This window comes from Vigna radiata, chromosome 10 (assembly GCF_000741045.1).
Source record: "Vigna radiata var. radiata cultivar VC1973A chromosome 10, Vradiata_ver6, whole genome shotgun sequence".
NCBI lineage: Eukaryota > Viridiplantae > Streptophyta > Magnoliopsida > Fabales > Fabaceae > Vigna > Vigna radiata.
Window position 1 is genome coordinate 14,758,781 of NC_028360.1, and position 21,877 is coordinate 14,780,657.

General features: G+C 31.2%; 3 protein-coding genes across 3 annotated transcripts; 1 reads left to right on the forward strand and 2 right to left on the reverse strand.

The window, feature by feature from the left end:
- Positions 1 to 347: 347 nt before the first annotated feature.
- On the reverse strand, positions 348 to 5,595 carry LOC106774442 (transcriptional adapter ADA2b). The gene is made up of 13 exons (XM_014661436.2): positions 5,202 to 5,595; positions 4,884 to 4,939; positions 3,967 to 4,145; positions 3,619 to 3,684; positions 3,362 to 3,487; positions 3,199 to 3,274; positions 2,879 to 2,939; positions 2,749 to 2,807; positions 2,545 to 2,652; positions 1,987 to 2,209; positions 1,309 to 1,519; positions 852 to 1,124; positions 348 to 700 (listed from the first exon to the last, which is right to left on the reverse strand). Exons 1-13 carry the CDS (start codon positions 5,252 to 5,254, stop codon positions 509 to 511), a joined length of 1,683 nt encoding a protein of 560 aa, XP_014516922.1. The 5' UTR covers positions 5,255 to 5,595; the 3' UTR covers positions 348 to 508.
- Positions 5,596 to 11,739: 6,144 nt separating this feature from the next.
- LOC106775253 lies at positions 11,740 to 14,376 on the forward strand. Its single transcript, XM_014662348.2, has 5 exons — positions 11,740 to 12,304; positions 12,728 to 12,946; positions 13,415 to 13,513; positions 13,681 to 13,770; positions 13,857 to 14,376. The coding sequence occupies exons 1-5, from the start codon at positions 11,792 to 11,794 to the stop codon at positions 14,076 to 14,078; spliced, it is 1,143 nt and encodes a 380-aa protein (XP_014517834.1). The 5' UTR covers positions 11,740 to 11,791; the 3' UTR covers positions 14,079 to 14,376.
- Positions 14,377 to 14,885: 509 nt separating this feature from the next.
- LOC106775587 (probable stress-associated endoplasmic reticulum protein) lies at positions 14,886 to 16,191 on the reverse strand. The gene is made up of 3 exons (XM_014662734.2): positions 16,007 to 16,191; positions 15,302 to 15,443; positions 14,886 to 15,162 (listed from the first exon to the last, which is right to left on the reverse strand). Exons 1-3 carry the CDS (start codon positions 16,007 to 16,009, stop codon positions 15,116 to 15,118), a joined length of 192 nt encoding a protein of 63 aa, XP_014518220.1. The 5' UTR covers positions 16,010 to 16,191; the 3' UTR covers positions 14,886 to 15,115.
- Positions 16,192 to 21,877: the final 5,686 nt, after the last annotated feature.

The following is a 21,877-nucleotide window of genomic DNA, read 5'->3' on the forward strand; positions in this document are numbered from 1 at the left end:
GACCAAACAAAAATAAGAATAAAATTGAACAGGCTTCGCTTTCGTCATATATGTTTCTATTTTTGCCGTTTGAAAAATATCTAATCGCATTTCACTATTTTTAAAACTAAGCAAACTAATTTTACCGTTAATTCTTTCTTTAAGAAAATAAAATAAAATATGAACTTTTTACTTAAAACTAGTGACAATACATGCACTAAAAAGATAAAAATTAATTTTATCATTAAACTTATAAAAAATAGAAAATAAGTATGAAAATGAATAGTTTTTATCATTTTATTATAAGTAGGCAATTTTCTTTTAAAGATAGTTATTGAATTTAAAAAAATCAGTTTGAAAATCAGAAAGATAAAATAATAAAATTATTTATATTAATAAATCTAGTACATAAAACATAATACAGCACTGCAAAATTTCTATGATCCTGTTATACAAGCTAACTTCCAATTATGGGAGGCTAGAAGAGAATAATCTATTTCCAAGTTACAGATAGGAAGCAAAAGAGGCCTCAGGGTAAACCGATCCCCTTTTTAATAAGCATATCATACACCCTGTCAACTTTCATGGCATCCAACTTGAACAATTGATGAGCATCAGATTTTGCAGAGACAGTGCCAGCAAGTATTTGCAGTGACAGTTGCTCTTGCATTTTTAGATACGTAGCTGGAGACAATCTTAGCTCACAGCACAAACGTTTCTCCTAACATACAAAACAGACCTCAGAAAATTAATTAACTGGATATATATTAATAAAGAAAAATTGGCCAAAACCATTTATAATAAGCATAGAAAAATATAAATAAACTTAGATAACTATTACAGTTTATATCAGCTCAAGTCCAGAAGCTTACCGCTTCAGAAAGTAAATCTGCTCCATTGTATCCTATGCCATCCATCTCGTTGACAGAACTAGAAGTAGCTGGCCCTGCAGGTCTTGCACTCAGATCCTTACCAGCTGAATCTGGAGAAGTCAATGCATTTGGAATTCCCTGATTGCTAGGCCCAACCTGAGCACTTTCTTTTGTCCTTGTCCTTCGAGCATTTTCTTCAGCTTCCCTCTTTCTCTTCGACGAGATATATTTTTCAGCATCAGATGAATTGCGGCATCCGGCTAACCGGGCTTCCTGCAGCATATCAAAAGTGAGAATTAGAATCTAACAGAATATCAATTTCACTACAGCAATCTAAGTGCTTGATTAGGATGAAAAATTTTCTATTCTCCACGTATATCATACCAAGGGACAAAAAGCAAAAAGAAAGAACAATAAAAGTGAATGTTAAATAGTAATTTAATGTCATGTTTCAAACCTTAAGATCTTGAATTTTTTTCCAACTTCTATGCTCAAAGAGCATTGTTCTAAGCAATTCATCGTGATCTTCCTTAGAATGAAAGCGCATGAATATATCATATTTTCGACACATTGCCTTCTCCTCGGGTGTTAAATCCTTCTCCAATGGATTTGGGTATAACAAATTTCTTTCGAGTATGAAATCCTTCCTCCGCTTTCTTTCATCAAGCCTGCAACAATTATCGAATAAAAAATTCTTACAGTCAATACATCCAGACTTTGATGCTCTGATGTTTCAATTTGTTTTACAAATCCCTATAGGATATTCTAGGATGCATCACCAATTCGTATCAATAAAGTATCAAAGCATATGAAGCACCAAAGCTTTTGTGATGATAATGATTTATAACTCTTTATTTGATAATGTATAAGAAATGTGAGTTTAATTTGGATTGGTCCAATTACAGTCATACATTTATTTTGCATTTTAAGAATTTTTATACATTTTTAAATACATATTTGTCATGCTTCAATTATGATATTATTCTTAAAATAAGTCTTTCGTCGAATATGCACGTTATCCTACACATGCATTGTATCCATTTATCACAGCACCTCAATAACATTAATAAAATAATAGTTAACCTTAAATGATTAAAAAAACATAAAAATTCATTAAATTAAATTGGTTACTTACCTCTTTGAATATAAACGCAATACACGTAATTTCAACTCTCGCTCTTCCTCAGAGTCAGTATCCTTAAATTCCATTTCAGCAAGTAGTTGTTCAGCATCATTATCATACTCAGGATCGAATTCTTGTCTTTTAGCATTGTAACCACTCAATTCTACTAAAGAAGGACCTTCATTTCCCGAGGAAGTTGGCTTCTTTCCTCCAAAATCTCTGTCTATCTGAGAATCTGTCAATGATAGAGACTAGGAAATTTAATACATCAGAGTGTCATTAATCTCCTCAAAGAACATACATGACAGAAAATTAAACTACGTGAAAAATCTTAGTTTTAGTTATACTAGTAATGGAAGAACTGCTTCATTTCATCAAATATAAGTTATTGTTATGGTTGAAAAATATGCAGCAAACAAAAATCTTTCACCTCTCTTTCCTTTATATGAATAAAAGTAAATGGTGTTATTACAACAGGTTGGTTTTTAAGTTTTTCGATGAAGTGAAATTCAAAAGGATAAAATTAATTAAAAGTCAATGAGGGCTAAGAACCAACATAAAGATGCATACCTTCCATTTTAATGACTCCAGGACCACCTTTTCCCCTGGTCACATTAGATGCCTTTTGGTTAGCACCAGCTGCAGAGTGTGTGTTACCCGAGGGACCAGAATCTAACTCTGCCATATATAAACAAGATAGGGGATCCAAAGAATATGAAAATGGGTAAGTCGATGCATGGTTAACTAATTAGCTCTAAACTTATTTTGCTTTACCTGAATTCAAATTGGAAGACAAACGATTAGCAGTGCCAGCTTTATGTGAATCTTCAACCCTGAATGAACCAATAGACATTAGAGAATATAATATAAAGAGAGATGAAGCATATAAAAATGACAGTCTTACTTGGCTCTAGATGGAGAGAAGGGAGATTCTGCCTTTAAACTAAGATCCCCCATGGAAATTCCTGTGCCAATGACAAGTGACCAATAGATATGAAAATGTCACTAAAACGAAAAAGCCTATCAATCATGCAAAATAATCAGAGTCATTCGGTACATTTATATTAAGACAATCTGCTGCAAGCATCCAGGCCTTATTATTTGTACATACAAAGTTAAGTAGAAGGAAGCAAGTTCATGTCATCTAAAAGAAGTGGTAAACATACTATACAAGTGACACTGAATTAGAAATTAATGAATGTGCTTTCATGGATCTTGACAAACCTTTCTTGTCTTCACCCTGCCCCTTTGCCATGGCAAGAAGTTCTTTTCTGTTTTTCCCAACCACATGAGACATGTCCTAGAAAATAAGACAGACCAGGATAAAATACCACTATGAAAATAATAAAAAACATTCATTGCAGCTTCATTTGATGCCCCATCATACCGGAACAGGAAAGAATGGGGAGCTCAAGTATATGTTTTTATAGTGTTCGATGCATGACTCTTTGTTTTTGGTTCCAACGTGCTCAGCTACTTCTGTCCAGTTTCCCAAGCCATACATTTCGATTCCCTAAAATAAATAAATAAATAAATAAAATTGCTCAAAGATCAGATACAAATAAGAGATATATTCTTGGAACACAAGCTTTACGGTTTCGAACAACAGGTCATCATTACACCTAGGAAATAAATTTGAATTACCTCTAGAAGCAAAATTTCATCATCTGCATTCCAGTCTGGGCAAATAAGAGGGAAAGACAAATTATCCTGTCAAAATAGAATCACATAACACAATTTTCTTAACAGCTTGGGACATTCATTTAAAGATAAACTCTCACACATCTAAATCATATTTTATACAATGTAACAAAACATTTTCAGAAGAAAACTCAAATGAAACTTAAGTGAGTGATCCTGTAATCTATCAGAGACAGTCAGACAGCTCAAGTAGCAGTTTAGCAGGAAAAATAACACAACTTTCTCAGTAATAAAAAATCTTTAAATTAAGAAAGCATTAAACAAAAACATGGGAGATTAATAGTAACTGACCATAACCCTGTAAGGATGGTTGCTTTTGTGAGGTGTCACCTCAGCTCCAACGGAAAAACACTCTATACACAAGTCAAAATCCGGGCACATGGCACACTTAATCCGGATTTTTCCTGTTATGTCTTTATTACAATAATTGCAATGGTACAGAGCCTTTTTCCCTTCACCTGCCCCTTGACCTGGTGTTCATGTGAAAACCAAAAAAATATATATTTTCGAACATCAATATTCATAAATCAACAAGGGTATTTAAGGTCTAAGTAACTACTACAGCTATAGTTTTTCATGTCTGAAAATTAGTTAGTTTGGTTTCGTTAACCTATCAGAAAAACCAGACAAATCACAACACAACCTTTCTTCTAGTTTCCTTTATTTTAAATGGAAAAAGAAATTCAGGCCACACATACATGATATCTTCAGTAAAAAGACTATTGAACACATGCATTGAGAAATAAGCTTTTGTATTTGATGGAGTTTGAAAACATAATTTAAAAGTTCCTTCAGGAATACACTGTAGTGACAAACCTGTAGTGTTCAACATAACTACATCAAAATATACCCATTGTGAATATGAAGTACGGGTACATATTTACAACAATAAATTTCAGCCCGAATAAGTGAGATAGGCTATGCAGATAAACTTGTCTCAATTTGTCTCAATCGCTCATAAAGAACTTGTAATTGATCAATCATAATTATGAATTATTCATCCGCAATTAACAACTATGTTTACGGGCAAATGGCACAGACAACCAACTATGCCCCATTGATACTGTTGAATTTCATGCAAATCGGCTATGAGATACTGCATAATAGTGCAAAAAAATTACCTCATCTTTTACATAAACCCTATAACTTCATAGTACATTGAAGGATCAAACTTATCAAGATACTGCAGAATAGTGCAAAAAAAATACCTGCGGCTCCAGATTCCGAGTTTTCTCCACTGGCGGCATTTTTTTTTCTTCTTGATCTACAGAGCCAAGAAACCAATTAAACAGATAGAACACAAGGGGGGAAAGAAAGGGAGCAAAGAGAGATTTACTTGAGCATCAAAGTGTAAAATAAGCATGGCATTTTACTGTATTTGTGATCAGTTATACACATTCAAGAACACATCAAGTTCAATTGTAATTGTCATTCCTTCTCTCGCAAGGAGATTTACATTTGGACCAAGGACTAAAATCGTTAAGCATAATCAGTAAAGATAAGAAAATAAATTGAAAGAGAGAAACCTCTGGTTGGGGTCCTCGTCGGCGTGATGAAAATTCCCACGAGAACGACCCATTGATTCTCCGCAAGAACTCCAGAAGGAATTTAAGTTTGTTGGAGCAGAAGATCAGGATGGAAGAAAAGGGACAGCAATTATAATTTTTTAAGATAAAAACCCTAGATTTTTGTGATTACAATTGAGGTGGGAACTTTTTATAAATATGGAAAGCTGAGGAATTGTATTTGGTTTTTGTATTGGGCGCTAAAAATGCAGTGAAAAAAGAATGAGAGAGGGAATTGTGGAAGAGAACAGCAACAAAAGATATGTTTTAGCCCTGCGTAGGGTCAAACCAAGTTCAGTTTGATGATGCCTGTGCGGAACTCAGCTACGAGGATTCTGCTTCAACTACAACTTTATATTTATGTCTAACTTAAACAAATATATATATATATAAGAATTTTTTTATTTGAAAAAGATGTAAATGTGACACCATTGTAAATTTGTAATTGTAATACATTTTCTTAAACCAAAATTATTTTTATTTTATTTTTAGTTAATAACATTTGTATTCTATAATGAAAGTGACACCATTGTAAATTTGTAATTGTAACACATTTTGTTAAACAAAAATTATTTTTATTTTTATTTTTAATTACACAACTACTTATAACTGGATATATATATATATATATATATGTTAGAATATAAATCTATTAACATGTATTTTTATAAATCATATTATTATAATATAAATGAAAAATTATATTTGATTTACACATTTGTATGGTCAAACCTACATGTGAAAATTCTATGAGATACCTAAATTAAAACTTAATGTGTAAATCAATTGTAACTTTAAATTTCTCAGTGATAAATGTGTGTTATTTTGGTTCAGGGTTGAAAACTATTTTACTCTCTCAGATTTTTAAAAAAAATAAATAAAACCATATTTTAAGAGATTAAAAAAATAAAAACTTTAATAACTTCAAAATTTAAATTTAGAGATTACAAATATTATCAATCCTAATTATTCTGTAGCATTTCTGTCCCTTGTTGGGCTTACCAAATCTAAAAAGATTTACTCAAATATGAATGATAACATTATTGGTGAAAATAAAATCTAGTATGTCCATAGTGAAAAGGAAAATATGTATGGTAATGATGATTTGGTACTATGAAAAGCTTTTATTTTTTATTTCTATTCCCTTATGTACATCTTTTAAGTGGCATATAAAAATTTATCATTTGTTATATATTTTATATGTCTGGTAAGACAATCAGTCCCTTTTTTCCCTTGAATTCTACCGCAACGGTCATTAATATAACATTATATATGATGATAATGTTTGCCAAACTTTTTATATTCTGTATGCATTGTGTATTATTTTTATGTATAATATAAAATATTACCTTGATAAAATTATAGTTGGCAAAGCAAGGTCAAACAATGGTGTTCTAAGTTATTTGCATCACAGATTATATGGATTCGTTATAAGAGGTGGAGGTTTTTGTATGTTGTTATGATCTGGATAAAGTTCAATTATTAATCATGTCTCAATTTCTTACATCATCTGATCCGAACATGATTCTCTCTCTTCACAATTCACGTACTCTCCATTTTTCATGAGTTTTTTAAAAAATAGAACTCAAACAAAATTTCAATCTTTAAAATGAATTGATTAATTCTAACCATCTTATTTGTCGGAGTTAATATCAAAATAACAGTCAATTCAATGTAACTTATATAATCAACTAATTATAAAACATGCTAATTACTAACAAAAAAAAATAAACAATAAAATTAATAAAAATTTTAAACTCTTGTACACACTTTTTCTTTTCAAACTGCTTTTGAAATAACATTCTTCCAAAGGTGATTTATCTTCTATATGTATAGAAATTAAGGTGTAATGTAAATATACTAAACTAAATCTAATTTTTTTTACTGTTATTATGTATGCATGTAAGATTTTTTTTATTAACCGGCAATTAAGACAGAAATCGAGAATGACAAAGCTACAATACATCTCTCAACTTGTAAAGAATGTAACAATATTATAGGTAAATGAGATGCGGTATGAAACTTAATACAAACTCCTTTGCATGTGTATGGAGTTGGAATTGAATACACCAAATGAAGAATTAAATACAAGTCCCATTGCACGTGTGTATGGAGCCTAAACTGAATACACCAAATGGAAAACTGAATACAAGCTCCTTTGCATGTGTGTAGAGCTGAAACCAAATATTATTTAGGTGAAACTGAATACGGCCATGAAGAACCGAAAACAGCCTTGTCGTCTTCATAAATGTGAGATCCCAATTATATATAAAACCTGCAACCGTAGATTATCCTAGGAATAAACTGCTCCGATACCATAAATCTGACATCCCAATTATATATAAAACATAATATAATATAGAAGTCCACATTTTAATATAGGAAAGCAGTTAGAAGTAGAATGGCAATTAGAGTATAGGATTGCAGTCATCTAGTAAGACCCATGAATTTAAACTTTAAGTAGAAAAAGTCTAAATCTAGAACTCAGACGTAAAGAGTACAACAAAGTGATAGAAATATAAGAGGATTTCAAAATGTCATCAGGTAAAATAAAGAAATCCTAGGGAAAACTAAGTTGTCGCATCGTCATCGCCTCCTAGCACTTGCTCCAAAGGAACCTCCTCACACATCTGCTCACATCCAAGTGGATGATCATCGCAAAAGAAAACACACACAAGCAACACACAACACAGAAGCAAGGATGAACTAGGTATAAAAATCATACAACCCATACCAATTTAACCAATACATAAGCATGTGACAACCAAGTATTCCAAGTATGCAAGGACCATACCATAATACAGACTAAGACCGAATGCATTATTCTGATACTGATGACCGACCACGTGATTTGACCATCCGGACTAGTATGAAATGTCAAGTTTCAGGGGTTCGTGCACCCGGTGGTGTAGTAACTGGAAAACCATCAGCTGCCACCCGAGGTTAGTCCGTTATAACTCACCCAAGAACCTATGGGCTAAGACCTCCTGCTATTCTCACCACATGACCCATCACTCTCTACTTGAGCATGAATGATCATTAGAATGTCATGATAAACCCTGTAAGGATACTCCGACCATTCATATGGTCAATCACAACAAACCACAAGGAACCACCATGTAACCTCCCTTGAGGATCATGAAATTACGTCCATCAACCATACTTTCACTTTAAAACTTAACTCAAGACATGAACCACCAAATACCATAATATTATCACATTGAATCCAAACATATAACCTCACTGACCATACAATATCATAAATACTTTTACACCATTCTAATAATCAAAACATATATATAATATTAATTATACTTCAAAAGACCACAAACAACCCAATAAGTCATCAAAAATCGCATGAAATCATTCCATATACATTAACAGACAATAACAGTCCAAGAAGAACCACTAAACAACACAAAACCCCGTAACTCATGCTCAGACAAAGAAAATGGCCTTGAAACCATCACCAACAGTTCCAGATAGGTCTAAAACCCCCAAAACGACCTAAAGAACGTCCAAAAATAATACCCGGAACCCCGAAAACCATCCAAAACTGTCCTGGATGATTTTCCGACAACAACAATCGATTATCATACATAATAATCGATTATTTACAAGAGCTTCGAAGAAAATATGACTTTCTAACTAGAATAATCGATTATCAAGTGAGATAATCGATTTATCCTATCCATTTTTTACAACAACCTGATTTTTCTGGTTTTGGTGCATCTTGGACATATCCAATTGATCAATTTAAAATCTGTAACACTAATATTGATATGAAACATGTTTATAGATGGAAGTAAAGTATTGCATTGGTCATTTGGATAGGAATTAGATGTATTAACCAAATCAAATTCTACTCCAAAACATCAAACTCAATAACTAAAGGACCCCAAACCCAATTCTAACACTTTTTACCTATTTTGACCAATTTGGTGACTCAAACAAGTCACAATCCACGTGCTAAGACTGCCCCAACAGCCCGATTATACCGAGAACCCCTAACTCTCAAAATCACCCTCTCGCTTCCCTTCAAACTACCTAAAATGCTCCCTAATTGTTAAACTATCTGTTAACTTACTTATCACAACAGATACTTACTCCCAACCCTTTTTACTAACCCAAATTGGTCATTGGAGAAGAATCAAATGTTTGAACACATCAAACTCACCATAAACGCCAACACATATGATTAGTCACAACTGATTGGATCAGATTAGGACTGCTCTATGATCAAGGATGTGCCAACTCCGGTTTTTATGATTCATCTATCCTACCAACAAAGTGATCTCAACAAGTTCCAAATGACCTCTCTAAACTCTCTCAACACTCCAAACGCACCCTAGACCACAATTACTAAAAATCACCATCCCAGTTCCTCTCAAAATACCCAAAAGCCTCTATTTTCACTTAGGCTTATGTTCAATTCAATCATAACAGTTTTAATACACCAAGTGCTCCCCAACCTGCCCAATTTAAAACAACAAAGCTCATCCAAAAACAGATCACCACAGTGCATTACCAGTTCACAAATTTAACATCATAGCATATGGACTTCAAGCCACCAAAATTTAACATTAAGCTCAAACGACATAATCATTCAACTTAATTCATATTCAGTACATCAAGTTTCACAATTTTCACAATTTTAGTTTAAAGCCACTCAACATGCTCAAACAGATAAAGAAATGTAATCGTACAACAGGTTTAAATATACCAAACAGGCACATCATAAAATCACTTTTAGAAAAAGACCTAGCTCCCCTTATATGGAAATTTCACAGCTTTATACCAAAGCTTGGTTCTATAGTATCTCGAGTCACATCGAACTTGGACTGCAACTACATATCACAAAACTGTGATAAAAAATAGTTCTTAAAGCTACTGTTGAATAGAGATTGAAAGGACAGAAACGAAAGACACATGCATCGACAAAACTGTTGCATGCTCAAAACCCTAGAAGCATAAAGAATGGGGGAAACAACTTACCAGCGAAATAACGAGAATCCAGTCGGTTCAAGTCAAAGCTCTCGATTCTGAGAATGCAGGAACGCCACCTAAACGAAAATGCACCAGTTGAATCAGTGTAGAAATTAAAGAGAAAGTAGAAGACATTAGAGAAGATGAGTTCTAGAAAGATAAACGTTTTCAGAAAATGAGTTTACCTTTTTCTAAATCTTTTATAAAACTGTTTTTATTTTTAATAAAGCTCTTCCTCTCTTTTTTTATTAGGTTTCTGTCCCATTTTTTTTAAAATATATTATATAATTAAATCTAAGTTCTCACACCATGTAATCTATATTAATTTCTTAACATTATTTTGATTAAATCTATAAATTATATATTTGAATATTTAAAAACAGTGATACATATAACCTAAAAAAGAAAAAATATCACCTCTATTTTCCGTTGACAGTAAAAGAAAGTGAGAAACATACGTATGGATTAAATCTTTAGAGTTGTTTCCAAATTTAATGAAGTATACTTATAGTAGTAATTGATTTATTTCAAAATAATGCTCTTTTCTTTAATAATATTATCAAATATAAAGAAGGGTATTTAATATAATATTTTTTATATTAAGAAAATTTAAAAGTTATTTAAAAAGTTTTAGCAAGTTTGACTCAATCTATATATTAATTAAATGTTTATTAGTCAAGGTGTTACTATTATTTTGAAACGGAAAAACTACTTCTATTATGTTTCTTTTAGCTTACTTTATATTTTAGGTTATGAAAACACAAAGATAAGAAAATTGATAAAGGTGGTATATTTATGTTTATTTATTTTTTGGATCTCATTTTAATAATTAAATTAAAACATTTTTATTAAATTAGTACTATTGTTAATTAAATTGATGAGTAAATTATAATACAGGAATTGAAATACATTTAAACACTATATAACTATTAAAAGGTCATATAAACTTTCCATAATTATTATCAATTTTATCATAACATGAAATCAATTATTAATATATTTACAAATATGAATCAAACTTGATTGTTAGATAAATTAAAAACAATTAGTTAAATAATTAAATTTTTTATTAAAATTTTCAGCTGAGATATTCTATCAATTATATTACATAATATCACTAGATGAAAAATACTATATCTAGTATAACTCTAAAAAATGAATAAATATGATAAAAATACATGACATTTTAATTTTTTCTTAAAGACTACAATACTAGATAAATTAGAACAATTATTACTTAAAATAAAAATTAGTGATATGAAGTTAAAATTTGGAGGGCGAAGGGCAGAGAGAGAGAGTAGCAGAACAGAAATAAATAAGAAAAGAAAACAACTGTTGAAGGAAGGGAAGAGTGTCCGATTTATTTGGTAATTTCCAAAACAAATGCAGTCAATGAATTACTCAAAAACCAAAGCCCGCGCCCAACACGTGAAAATATTTGAATTGCTACAGCGCCGAACCGAACACACACGCCATCACACGCCACGTGTCCCCAACCCCGACATCCTCTTACTAAAAACTACTTCACAGCCTTTGCTTCTTGTTGAGTTTCAATTTGAATCAGGATGTCCTCCTCCGGTGCGAAACCTCCTTCGCGTTACAGTTCCTACGATTCACGCTCCTCCACCTCCTCTCATTTCTCCGACCCTTCTTCCTCCCATGAATTCAACAACCCCAGAACCAAACCAGTTTCCTCTCGCGCCCTCGTCAAGACCAAACCCTCTCACACCGCCAAGGTGGACCCCACCTTCACCACCATGGTCAAGAAGTTCATGGACCGTAAGCCCAAGTCCTCCTCCGCCACCGCCACCAGGTTGATTATTCCCTCCGATTTGATAGCGCAGGATTTGAAAAAGGACGCCAAGAGAGTGGCGGGCTTCTCTGCGCTGCAGAAGAAGCTCTTCGGAAAGGGCGCTTCCGAGAAGAAGGAGAAGGTGAAGGCCTTGACGGAGGTCAAGAACAACACCAGGACATTGGCCATGGTGCTCAGGAGCGAGAGGGAGCTTCTCAGCATCAACAAGGAGCACGAGGAACAAATTTCTCTCCTCAAACAAATGCTAGAGGACAGGAACAAAGAGGTAAAATACTCAAATGTGTTTGTTGGAGATCTCAACATAGTTATACTTATACAATGCAATGTAACTTGGAGGCAGTCTTAACCTCACGAACTAGTTTTTCGATTGATTTTTTTTTTTTTAAATCCAGATTTTAGTATTATATCGGAGTTTATCCTAATGTTTATATGTTCATGGACTCGGCGGATTATTGCTATTTGATTGTTGCCAGACTAGAAAATATATACAATTCCAAATTTGAAAACTCTGAGTGTTTGTTCTAGTGATTGTTATTGAGCTTATAGTGGTATGATTAGTCTTTTTAATCTTTATCAGACCATTTGTGGATGAGTGCAAACACTATTCTTACAGTGTTGTATTGTTTTTGGATCTGATTCAACCAAGGACAGGGAATGATGTTTTTTGATTTGGATTTTGAATTTGCAGGTGGAGAAGTTGAAGGACTTGTGTTTGACGCAAAGGGAGGAGATCAAGTCGTTGAAGAATGCCATACTGTTCCCGGATGTTATGAATTCTCAGCTTCAAGAGCTTCTAGAGAAGCAAGGTTCGGAGCTGAAGCAAGCCAAATTGGTTATTCCAGCTCTGCAACAGCAGGTTTCTTCTCTCACCGGTCAGCTTCAAAACCTTGCGGAGGATCTTGCTGAGGTATACATAACTTGCATCCTTGTATGTATGATCAAGTTGTTGTCATTTGTCACAAAAATGCAGGTTATTAACATTAGACACTGATTGAGGTGGACACCTTTCAGCTATCATGTTTTTTATTGAATTGCATCTTCTTTTTATCTTAAATAAATGTAGAAAAGGTAGTACTACCTATTAGGAGCTACTGGGATTTTTTAGGGTGTGTTTGATTTCTATTTTAAAAACTGTTTTTAGTTTTCAACCTCAACGGGTGGAAGGTTGTGAAAGGCCAAAAATAGAGAGTGGAATGCAAGGAGAAGTTCAATAAAATGAAAGCAGGAGAAGAGGAAAGAAGTCTAACTGCATTTGTTTTGAAAAGTGTTGTTTTGGAAGTAATCTAAAATATTCATAATTTTTTAATGAAAAATCGATTGCTGAGTATTTCTTCTTTATTCTTCATTTGTTTATGTTTTCATTTGCTTTTGTTAGGTCAAGGCTGATAAATATTCAGCCAAAGCAGGTATTCTCGGTTATGGAAGTTCTCCGAGGACACCGACATATGCCCGGGAAGATGCTTGCAACTCTTGGGTAAGCTTGCAGTTAGTCACAATACAATTGAAATATCGTAATCATAATTGTATGATCTATCTTAAATGTTAGAAGCCAATCCAAAGTCCTGCTATCAGCTAAAGAAGATATATTCTGAGGCAACTCTGTTATTATCTTTGACCTTACTGCTCAACAAATTTATGCAGGAATTCAGCTCTGATGACCAGTCCGATGACCTATTACTAAATGATCTAAATCCCTGCTTAACACCATGCAATGCCAAATCAAGATCAAAGGTGATTAACTTCTCCTGTATTCTGTTGTAAAATTTCCCGTATTCCACAAATTAGTCTTTCTTATCAAATGACTCTTTTTTCTGCAGGAATTTGAGGGTAGGGGCTCTGGCTCTATACTTGATGAAAGCTTATCCGAGGATGATGCTAAAGTATATCCTGAGATGAATTTCAGCGCTCTTGATCACAAGTTTTCCAAAAGTTCTGATTGTTGCCATAATTCCAGCAAAAGTGTCCCAACCAAAGCAGGTCGAAGATCTGATGAGAGCAAATTAGCCTATGGAAGTAGAATGAACCATAGATTTGCATGAATAATCTCAATCCTTGCCCCTTAGTGGGATTTCTTGTCCCTTGTTCCCTGTTATCATCTTTCAGTTTTTACATTATTATACCGTCAATATTTCTGTTTCAAGAACTTGGACATCGTCTCTTTGAAACATGTAAGATTAAATTACTCCTCGTTGTATATTTGTGCACAAGGGCAGTGAATAAGGCGTCCAAATCCACATATCCTTAGAAATATTGCTGGAAAATTCGACATTACAAAGTACAAACTCCTATATCTGCTGAGATTATAGCCTTACATTTGATCTACCATTAAATTGCCTCCATTTCTCCCGTGTATCATTCGTGACTTTGTCCAATTAGCAAATTTCTATGCTACTTTCAATAACAATAAATAGGAATCAATTCTAAGACCATACTTACGTGGAATACAGATAATAAAGAGTTCCACTAGAATAAAATGCGTTAGTATTTTAGATTAAATTTTATTGTGTTTCAATTGTGTACCAACATTACAAGGCTTTGAAATTAAGATTTTCTTGGTTTTGGTCGTGTACTCAAATTTTGAGACTCTCCTACAGGATGTACTAATAATTTAGGTTAGATTCTCTTGCGCTTCTATCATGACAATTTAGGAGGCATATTTTATATTTTATTGTTTCCTTCTCAATTATAAAAGTCCGTCATTTTGTTTTAAAAAATCCATACAAATAAATTATTCTAGATCGCAACGCAAAGCACCGAAATTAACTAGTCTAGTCTCTCTATGTCTTTGCCTATTGTTTTGTGAATTCGGCCACTTGAGAATTGAGCATAGAACACTCCAGGAAACATGTAATTAAACCACATAAATTTTGCTGATAAGAAATAAAAAGAAAAAAAACCACATAAAAAATGAAAAGTTCCTCTATTAGCAAAGCTAAGTTCTAATTTCCCTCTTTATCGACCAAAGCCGATGTAAAGTGAATTATTTATTATGTTTCCTAGCTACCTACTTGCTATACATATAACATTCGTTATATATATAACATATGTAAACCTTAAAAACATTATTCCTCCAGCCTTAGAACATCCCACGACTTGAAGCTGTCCTAATGATCTGAAACAGAGCTGTCAAACAAAACAACAATGAGTCATATTTTCACCGAAATAACTACATATTTACAAAGAAATATCTTCCGAACTTATCCAATCTAGCTTTTGCTGTTTAAAACTGAAATGAAAATTTGATAGAAGCAGAAGAACGTACAAGATCCAACGACGACAAAGATGAAGAATCCAAGAACAATTGGGCCCACAGGGTAGCCTTTCTTAGTGCTTTCTGATCCTTTTTTGCTAATATTCCTTTCAAACCTTGCGATTTTCCTGTCTGCTAGGCGCTTTGAAGTAGTCTGTGAAATCAAACAAGGTAAAGTAAACAAACACAAGAAATATCACCAACCAAAAAGCATAAAGATGAAATCAGAAGGCTCCAAAATCAAAATCCAAAACATCAAAGATGAAAATTTGGAAAATGGCCGTCTTTATTCTGACTTCTGTAACAGCAATTCCCAAAAGCAAAAAATATAATAAGGACAACATTTGGAGGGTTCAGGGACTCCAAATCCAAATTATATTATATTGCTCCTATTTTTATATTATTCTTGACGACATAAGATTCTTTTGTTGGGCTACATTTAAAAAATATAATCAAAAAATTAACACTGATATACAAATTACAAACTCCCGAAATCTACTTTTTCTTTTTCTCTTCCCTATTATCAAACAGATAAAACAAAGATTTTCGAATTAAAGAAAAGAGTACGAGAGAAAACCAGATAGAAAGGACGATTACAATGAACTGGCCACGAAGGCAAATAAGTCAACGGGGTTTCAGTGACAATCAGAAACAAAAGGAAAAACCAAGCAAAATTACAGAATAAATTATGAAAAGAACGGGGGAGAGAAACTTTACCATAATGACAGTAGTAAGAAGATGAGTGACCAACCCAACAACCCTTTGAAAGTAGTGAGAAAATTAAGAAAATTTTTTGTAAAAGGATGAAACACTGAAACCTGAACAGTGTTTTTTGGTACTTATAATGAAAAGGAGAGGGGCATTTGAGTGTTGTTTGTCAAATACGCATGAGTGTGTCACCTCCTTAAGCTGACTCGTGGAGATTATCCAAACACACCCTCTTCTTCTACTTTTGGAAAGTTTAATTATATATTTCTCAGTTTTGGAAAAATATTATACCAAATAAGTGATGAGTTACTGACTCATTAAAGGCTCTGTAATTACGGACGTTAGGGTGATTAATTTAATTAATACTTTGTTTTGTCAACGGATACCTTGCAAAAAGAATTAAATTATGAATATAAATTTCTTTTACAATATTTTAACACATTACTTCTTATATTTTTTTAATATTATTGAATTTAGAGTACGTGTAAAAAATAAACTATGAATTAATAAAAAAATATTCTAGTCAAAGTATTATAAAAATATCTGTATTAAAATATTATTTTTAATTTATTTTCTTTGTACAAACAAAAGTGATCATGAAACTAAGGTTTAGTAATTTTATTCAATTTTAACATTACTTATAATTACTATTATTTAAAAATATGGTAAGAGTATAACACTTTGTTATGTTATAATTTTTTGAACGTGTTTTTTTTATTAATTTAAAAAATAATAAATCATTACATTTAAGATTGTTAGTGTGAACCTTATTAAAATCAATCTTACAAAAATAGTGACACGAAATCTTTATGTAATATAGATTTGTTTGAATTTGGTCTGAATTTATTTTAGACTAAAATTATTTGTAATTGAATCTCGGTTAAATGTTGGGGAAACCAAATTGAAAACCAATATCTTCATTAGCTGAATTGGAATCCAACTTTTTAAGTAATGTTTTAAGTTGCTTAGGAATGATAAAATATTCAATTACTTAACTATATTATAGCCCATTAAATGTGATAATAAATGAAATAAATATGTATATTTAATGTTATTTGGCAGTCAACTTTATTTATGGTATGTTAATTTTGATGTAAATGTATAAAATTTAAATACAGTTGAACAAAAATATTAAATGCATAATTTAATCTTTCTTTCAGTTTTATACTTATATTAATTATAATAACCCTCCATTCAATCTTTACCGTTAATTAGTACTCAATAAAAATTTCATAAAATATATTACATATAGGGAATGTTACATTTGAAAATATTGTATAATATTGAGACCACTTACCGAATATAGGTTTATACATGTGATTTGTATTTAAAAAAACAAATATTACAAGAGTATTCGAACCAGAAAAAAAAAATATTATTGTTTCCATCTCTTTAATTGTGTAGCATGCTACTAATATTATTTACATTATTAATAATTAATATGATTTAAACGTATATTTTTATAATATTTATATAAACTTAGTTTTTCAAATTAAACTTCTCTCTTCATAAAATCATATTATGTTATGTTTTTTCTGGTTTTATTTATGATGGAGTAACGGTCCACCTTAAATTTTTTATTAAAATTAAAATTTACATTTTTTTTTTTTTGGTTTTTACTTATTTGTTAAGATTATTATCTTAGTTTTGAAGATAAAACTTGTGTATACAACTACAATATCATGGGCATATTAATTTTATTTGTAACGTGTTTAAAAAAAAAATAAACCTCATATTTATGTTTATCTTTTTTTTCATGCTATATTTTTTACTGTCATCTTTTTACTTTTTTTTATAATTTTATCTACTATTAATCTATTTCAAAATTTGATCGCATCTCATGATAGATGAACACTTAATGTTTGACTCGAAATCTAAATAAAGTTTTTATTTGTTTTATAATTTCATTCTTCTCTTATTTTGATAAGGTTATAAATATCTATCTTAGTGAAGTCAATTGAGAGAAATTATCATCTCAACTTATTCTGACATACCCTGGATTTTTGTTATGTTCGAATATTCTGTTTTATGTCTCTCTTTGATAGTCTTTTTTCTTAATTGTGAAACTATAGTGCTGAGAAAAAAAATATTTAACTAAGAAAAACTAGTAAAAGTTACATTATTGTTAATTTCAAATTTATGATGATAATAAGATTGTGATAAATCGATGAGATATTGAACTGTATAATGATTATTATTTGCATTGTTTTATTAATTTAAACTACATAATTTAAGTAAATTGATTTATGATGTATACGTATTATCAATTGGACTATGCAAACATGTTTTGCATCAAACTATATATGTTTTGATATATAAAAGAAAGAGTAAAATGGTTCATATAAACTCATTATTATAATATAATACACATATATATTAGTTTTTGAATTATGTAGTCTCATTAGGTTTTTGAAGAAGTTAATGAGATTATGAATAAACAGAAAATCATAACTATCCATTCTTATTTTATCTCTATCAAATCAAGCCAAATATTACTAGACCAAAAACTAATAAAATAATAAATCTCTAAAATTTACGTTTATCCCAACAAACTCCCCCATAAACTTAAATTTTTCCTTCCTTGCTTTCCATGTGCATCATCCCACATCGGGTTTGCTTTTTCTCTCCAAGATTTTTAGCTCCAGTTCATACAATCGGTTCTTCTTTGCTTTTACCTGATTTGTTAGACGACCATGCTTATCCTTTAAATACAATACCTCATTTTTCATAAAAATTGAATTACTTTTTTCAATTAACTGACTCATGCTTAAAATATTGCTCTTCAACCCCGGAACATAATAAACATCCTTAATATCTCCAACTTGTCCATTATTCTGAATTTGCCGAATTGTTCCACGCCCACCTTGGAGTCATCTCCGAAAGACACAAAAAAATCAAGCACTCACTTTTTCTCTCACGGTGTTTGACTCTCTTCTTTTTTTCGGTACGATGAGAGTCAAAGTGAGAGAAAAAGTGAGTGCTTGATTTTTTGTGTCTTTCGGAGATGACTCCAAGGTGGTCGTGAAAGGGCGTTGAACAATTCTGCAAATTCAGAATAATGGACAAGTTGGAGATATTAATGATGTTTATTATGTTCCGGGGTTGAAAAACAATATTTTAAGCATGGGTGAGATAATTGAAAAAGGTAATTCAATTTCTATGAAAAATCAGGTATTGTATTTAAAGCATAAGCATGGTCGTCTAACAACCCAGGTAAAAGCAAAGAAGAACCGGTTGTATGAATTGGAGCTGAAAATCTTGGAGAGAATAAGTAAACCCGGTGTGGGATGATGCACATGGAAAGCGAGGAAGGAAGAATTTAAGTTTATGAAGGAGTTTGTTGGGATAAACTTAAATTTTAGAGATTTATTATTTTATTAGTTTTGGGTCTAGTAATATTTGGTTTGATTTGATAGAGATAAAATAGGAATGAGTAGTTATGATTTTTTATTTATCTAGGTAGAATATTATTTTATGATAGGTTAAAGAAATTTTATTTTTAAGTCAGTTGATATTTTATTTTCAGATTTTATTTTTATTTCCATAATATTGTAAGTATCATGACTATTTAAAGCCCTTCAATTATCAATGAATAACTACTCAACTTTAGAAAAATATCTGAGTGTGTATCGTGAAATTTTCCCAACAACTATATATGTTTTGATATATAAAAGAAAGAGTAAAATGGCTCATATAAACTCAATATTCTAATATAATACACATATATATTAGTTTTTGAATTATGTAATACCACTAAACATAACCTTAGTGCCGCTAGGTGAAGAGAGAATTTTCATTCCAAAAATCTCTCAACTTTCTTTTTGATGGATAAGTCATTCCCACATTGGGCAAGCCAAGCCAAATTGGCTTTGAGAGACTTGGTCATTGGGTGAGAAGAAAGAACCGATATGCGAGAAGAAATTAAGCAGAAATGTTTAGTTAAAAATTTAGATAATAGGGTGATCTTGGCCATCAAGTGATAGTGAGTTCATTCAATTTTTGAAAAATTCGCTTTCAATACTCACTTACTTAGCAAACAGGGTCTCACTTAGCAAAATTTTTCATTTGAAAACAAAGAGCTTGAGTAACATGATTTCATTTGAAAAGTTATGTTGTTGTCGAACAAGTCTATCTTCCAAGGTGGTTTGCTCGACGAGAGGACGAAAACATTGAACGAAATTAAATGTATGATTGGACATAGTTAAAATGTTTTGGATCTTGTGTGTGTATTTAACTTATTGTTTGAGATAAGATATGTAATTATGCGGATGATATAATTGTAGTGACTACTAGAGATGAAGTACTACATTGAAATGATGTTAGATGGTGCATTGAAAAGTATTAGACACATTAAGAAAAATATCTAGTTGTGAGAATCAAAGAATGTTTCTATATTTGATGTACAATGTGAAAAAAATAAACATATCTCATATATTAGAAATTAACCTTGATCGTGCTTAAGGTGGACTATAATCCTGATGTAAAGATAGAGTTATAGTTCTTGAAAAACAAAAGTGAGTCATGATGAATGTAGGATCTTTGAGTCTATTTAATACAAAAGTATATTATAAGTAGAATTAGATTGTATGATGTGAATGAGTCATGAGAACTAAGTCAAGACAATTGTGTTGTGTGATAGATATTTGATTTTTGATGAAAATGATTGATCTGTATGATATTATGTGTAATATATTTTAATTTTTATTATCTTATTTTTATTTTTGTTATATTGTGATATTCACATAAGATGGTTATTGTATGAGAAAAAATTATATAATATTAAGGGAAGCAACATGAGGCTACATAGGTTTTTAATATGTTAGAATATATATATATATATATATATATATATATATATATATATATATATATATATATTCGTATCACAATAATAGGATAGGAATTTAAAGACTCTTCGAACTAATACTAATCAGTTGCATGAATAAAGGAAACAATTACATGAATAAGACTAGTTTCTCAAAAGGATATTTCCAAAAGAAAAAAATTATAAAAAAGAATTTTAAGTTGACAAAAGTTGTTTTTTCTTGTTATTTGTTATCTTAACAGTAATAAAAGAGCTTTTCAAAAAGTCTGAACCCAACCCTATATGGACCCTATGTGGAAGAGTAACTCACTAACTTATCTTCAATGATGTCGCAATAAATTACGAAACTGGTTAATAATAAATTTTGTTTTGGCAAGGAATTTGACTATCTAACCTCAAGATTTTGTCGTTAGAATGTAGGAAAAAAATATTCTATTTCCATTCTCCTAAGAATTAAAGATAGAGTTAAAAAAAGTTGAATTTAATTTTGAAGGTTTTTTTTTTAAATAAATATAATATTTCCTTTCAGTTAAGATAATCTTAAAAAAAATAAGCCATAAAGTTATCCTTTAAAATTTCAAGTATATACAAACATTTTGTCAATTCAATTTAACGTGAAGGAAAAAAATAAAAACCCAAAATATTACGGTATTCTACTCTAATAAATAATAATTATTATACTTAAGTGTCTATAAATAATAAAAAAAAACACCCAATAACAAATAAAGATCAATTAATTAGGAATTAAAGTACACTTCCAAAGATATCAGATGTCAGCGTTTCTATAAATAATTTAGTTAAGAATTTATTTTTGTTTGTTATTCTTTTAATGAAAAATTAAGAATCTGGCGAATTTGGTATGTAGTTATATTTTTAGTATTTCGTGCTCATATATTTTTGTTTGTACATCTTGAACTCTGATGCTATAAACTTGACGCATTTCTCATGTTTCCATTGCTAACTCGTGCATGTTAATGTTTTCAAGTGTTCTGCCTCTTCTTCTTGAAAAGTTGATGTCGACGTTCTGAATAAGTTTATTTTGGTCCCATGTAAAG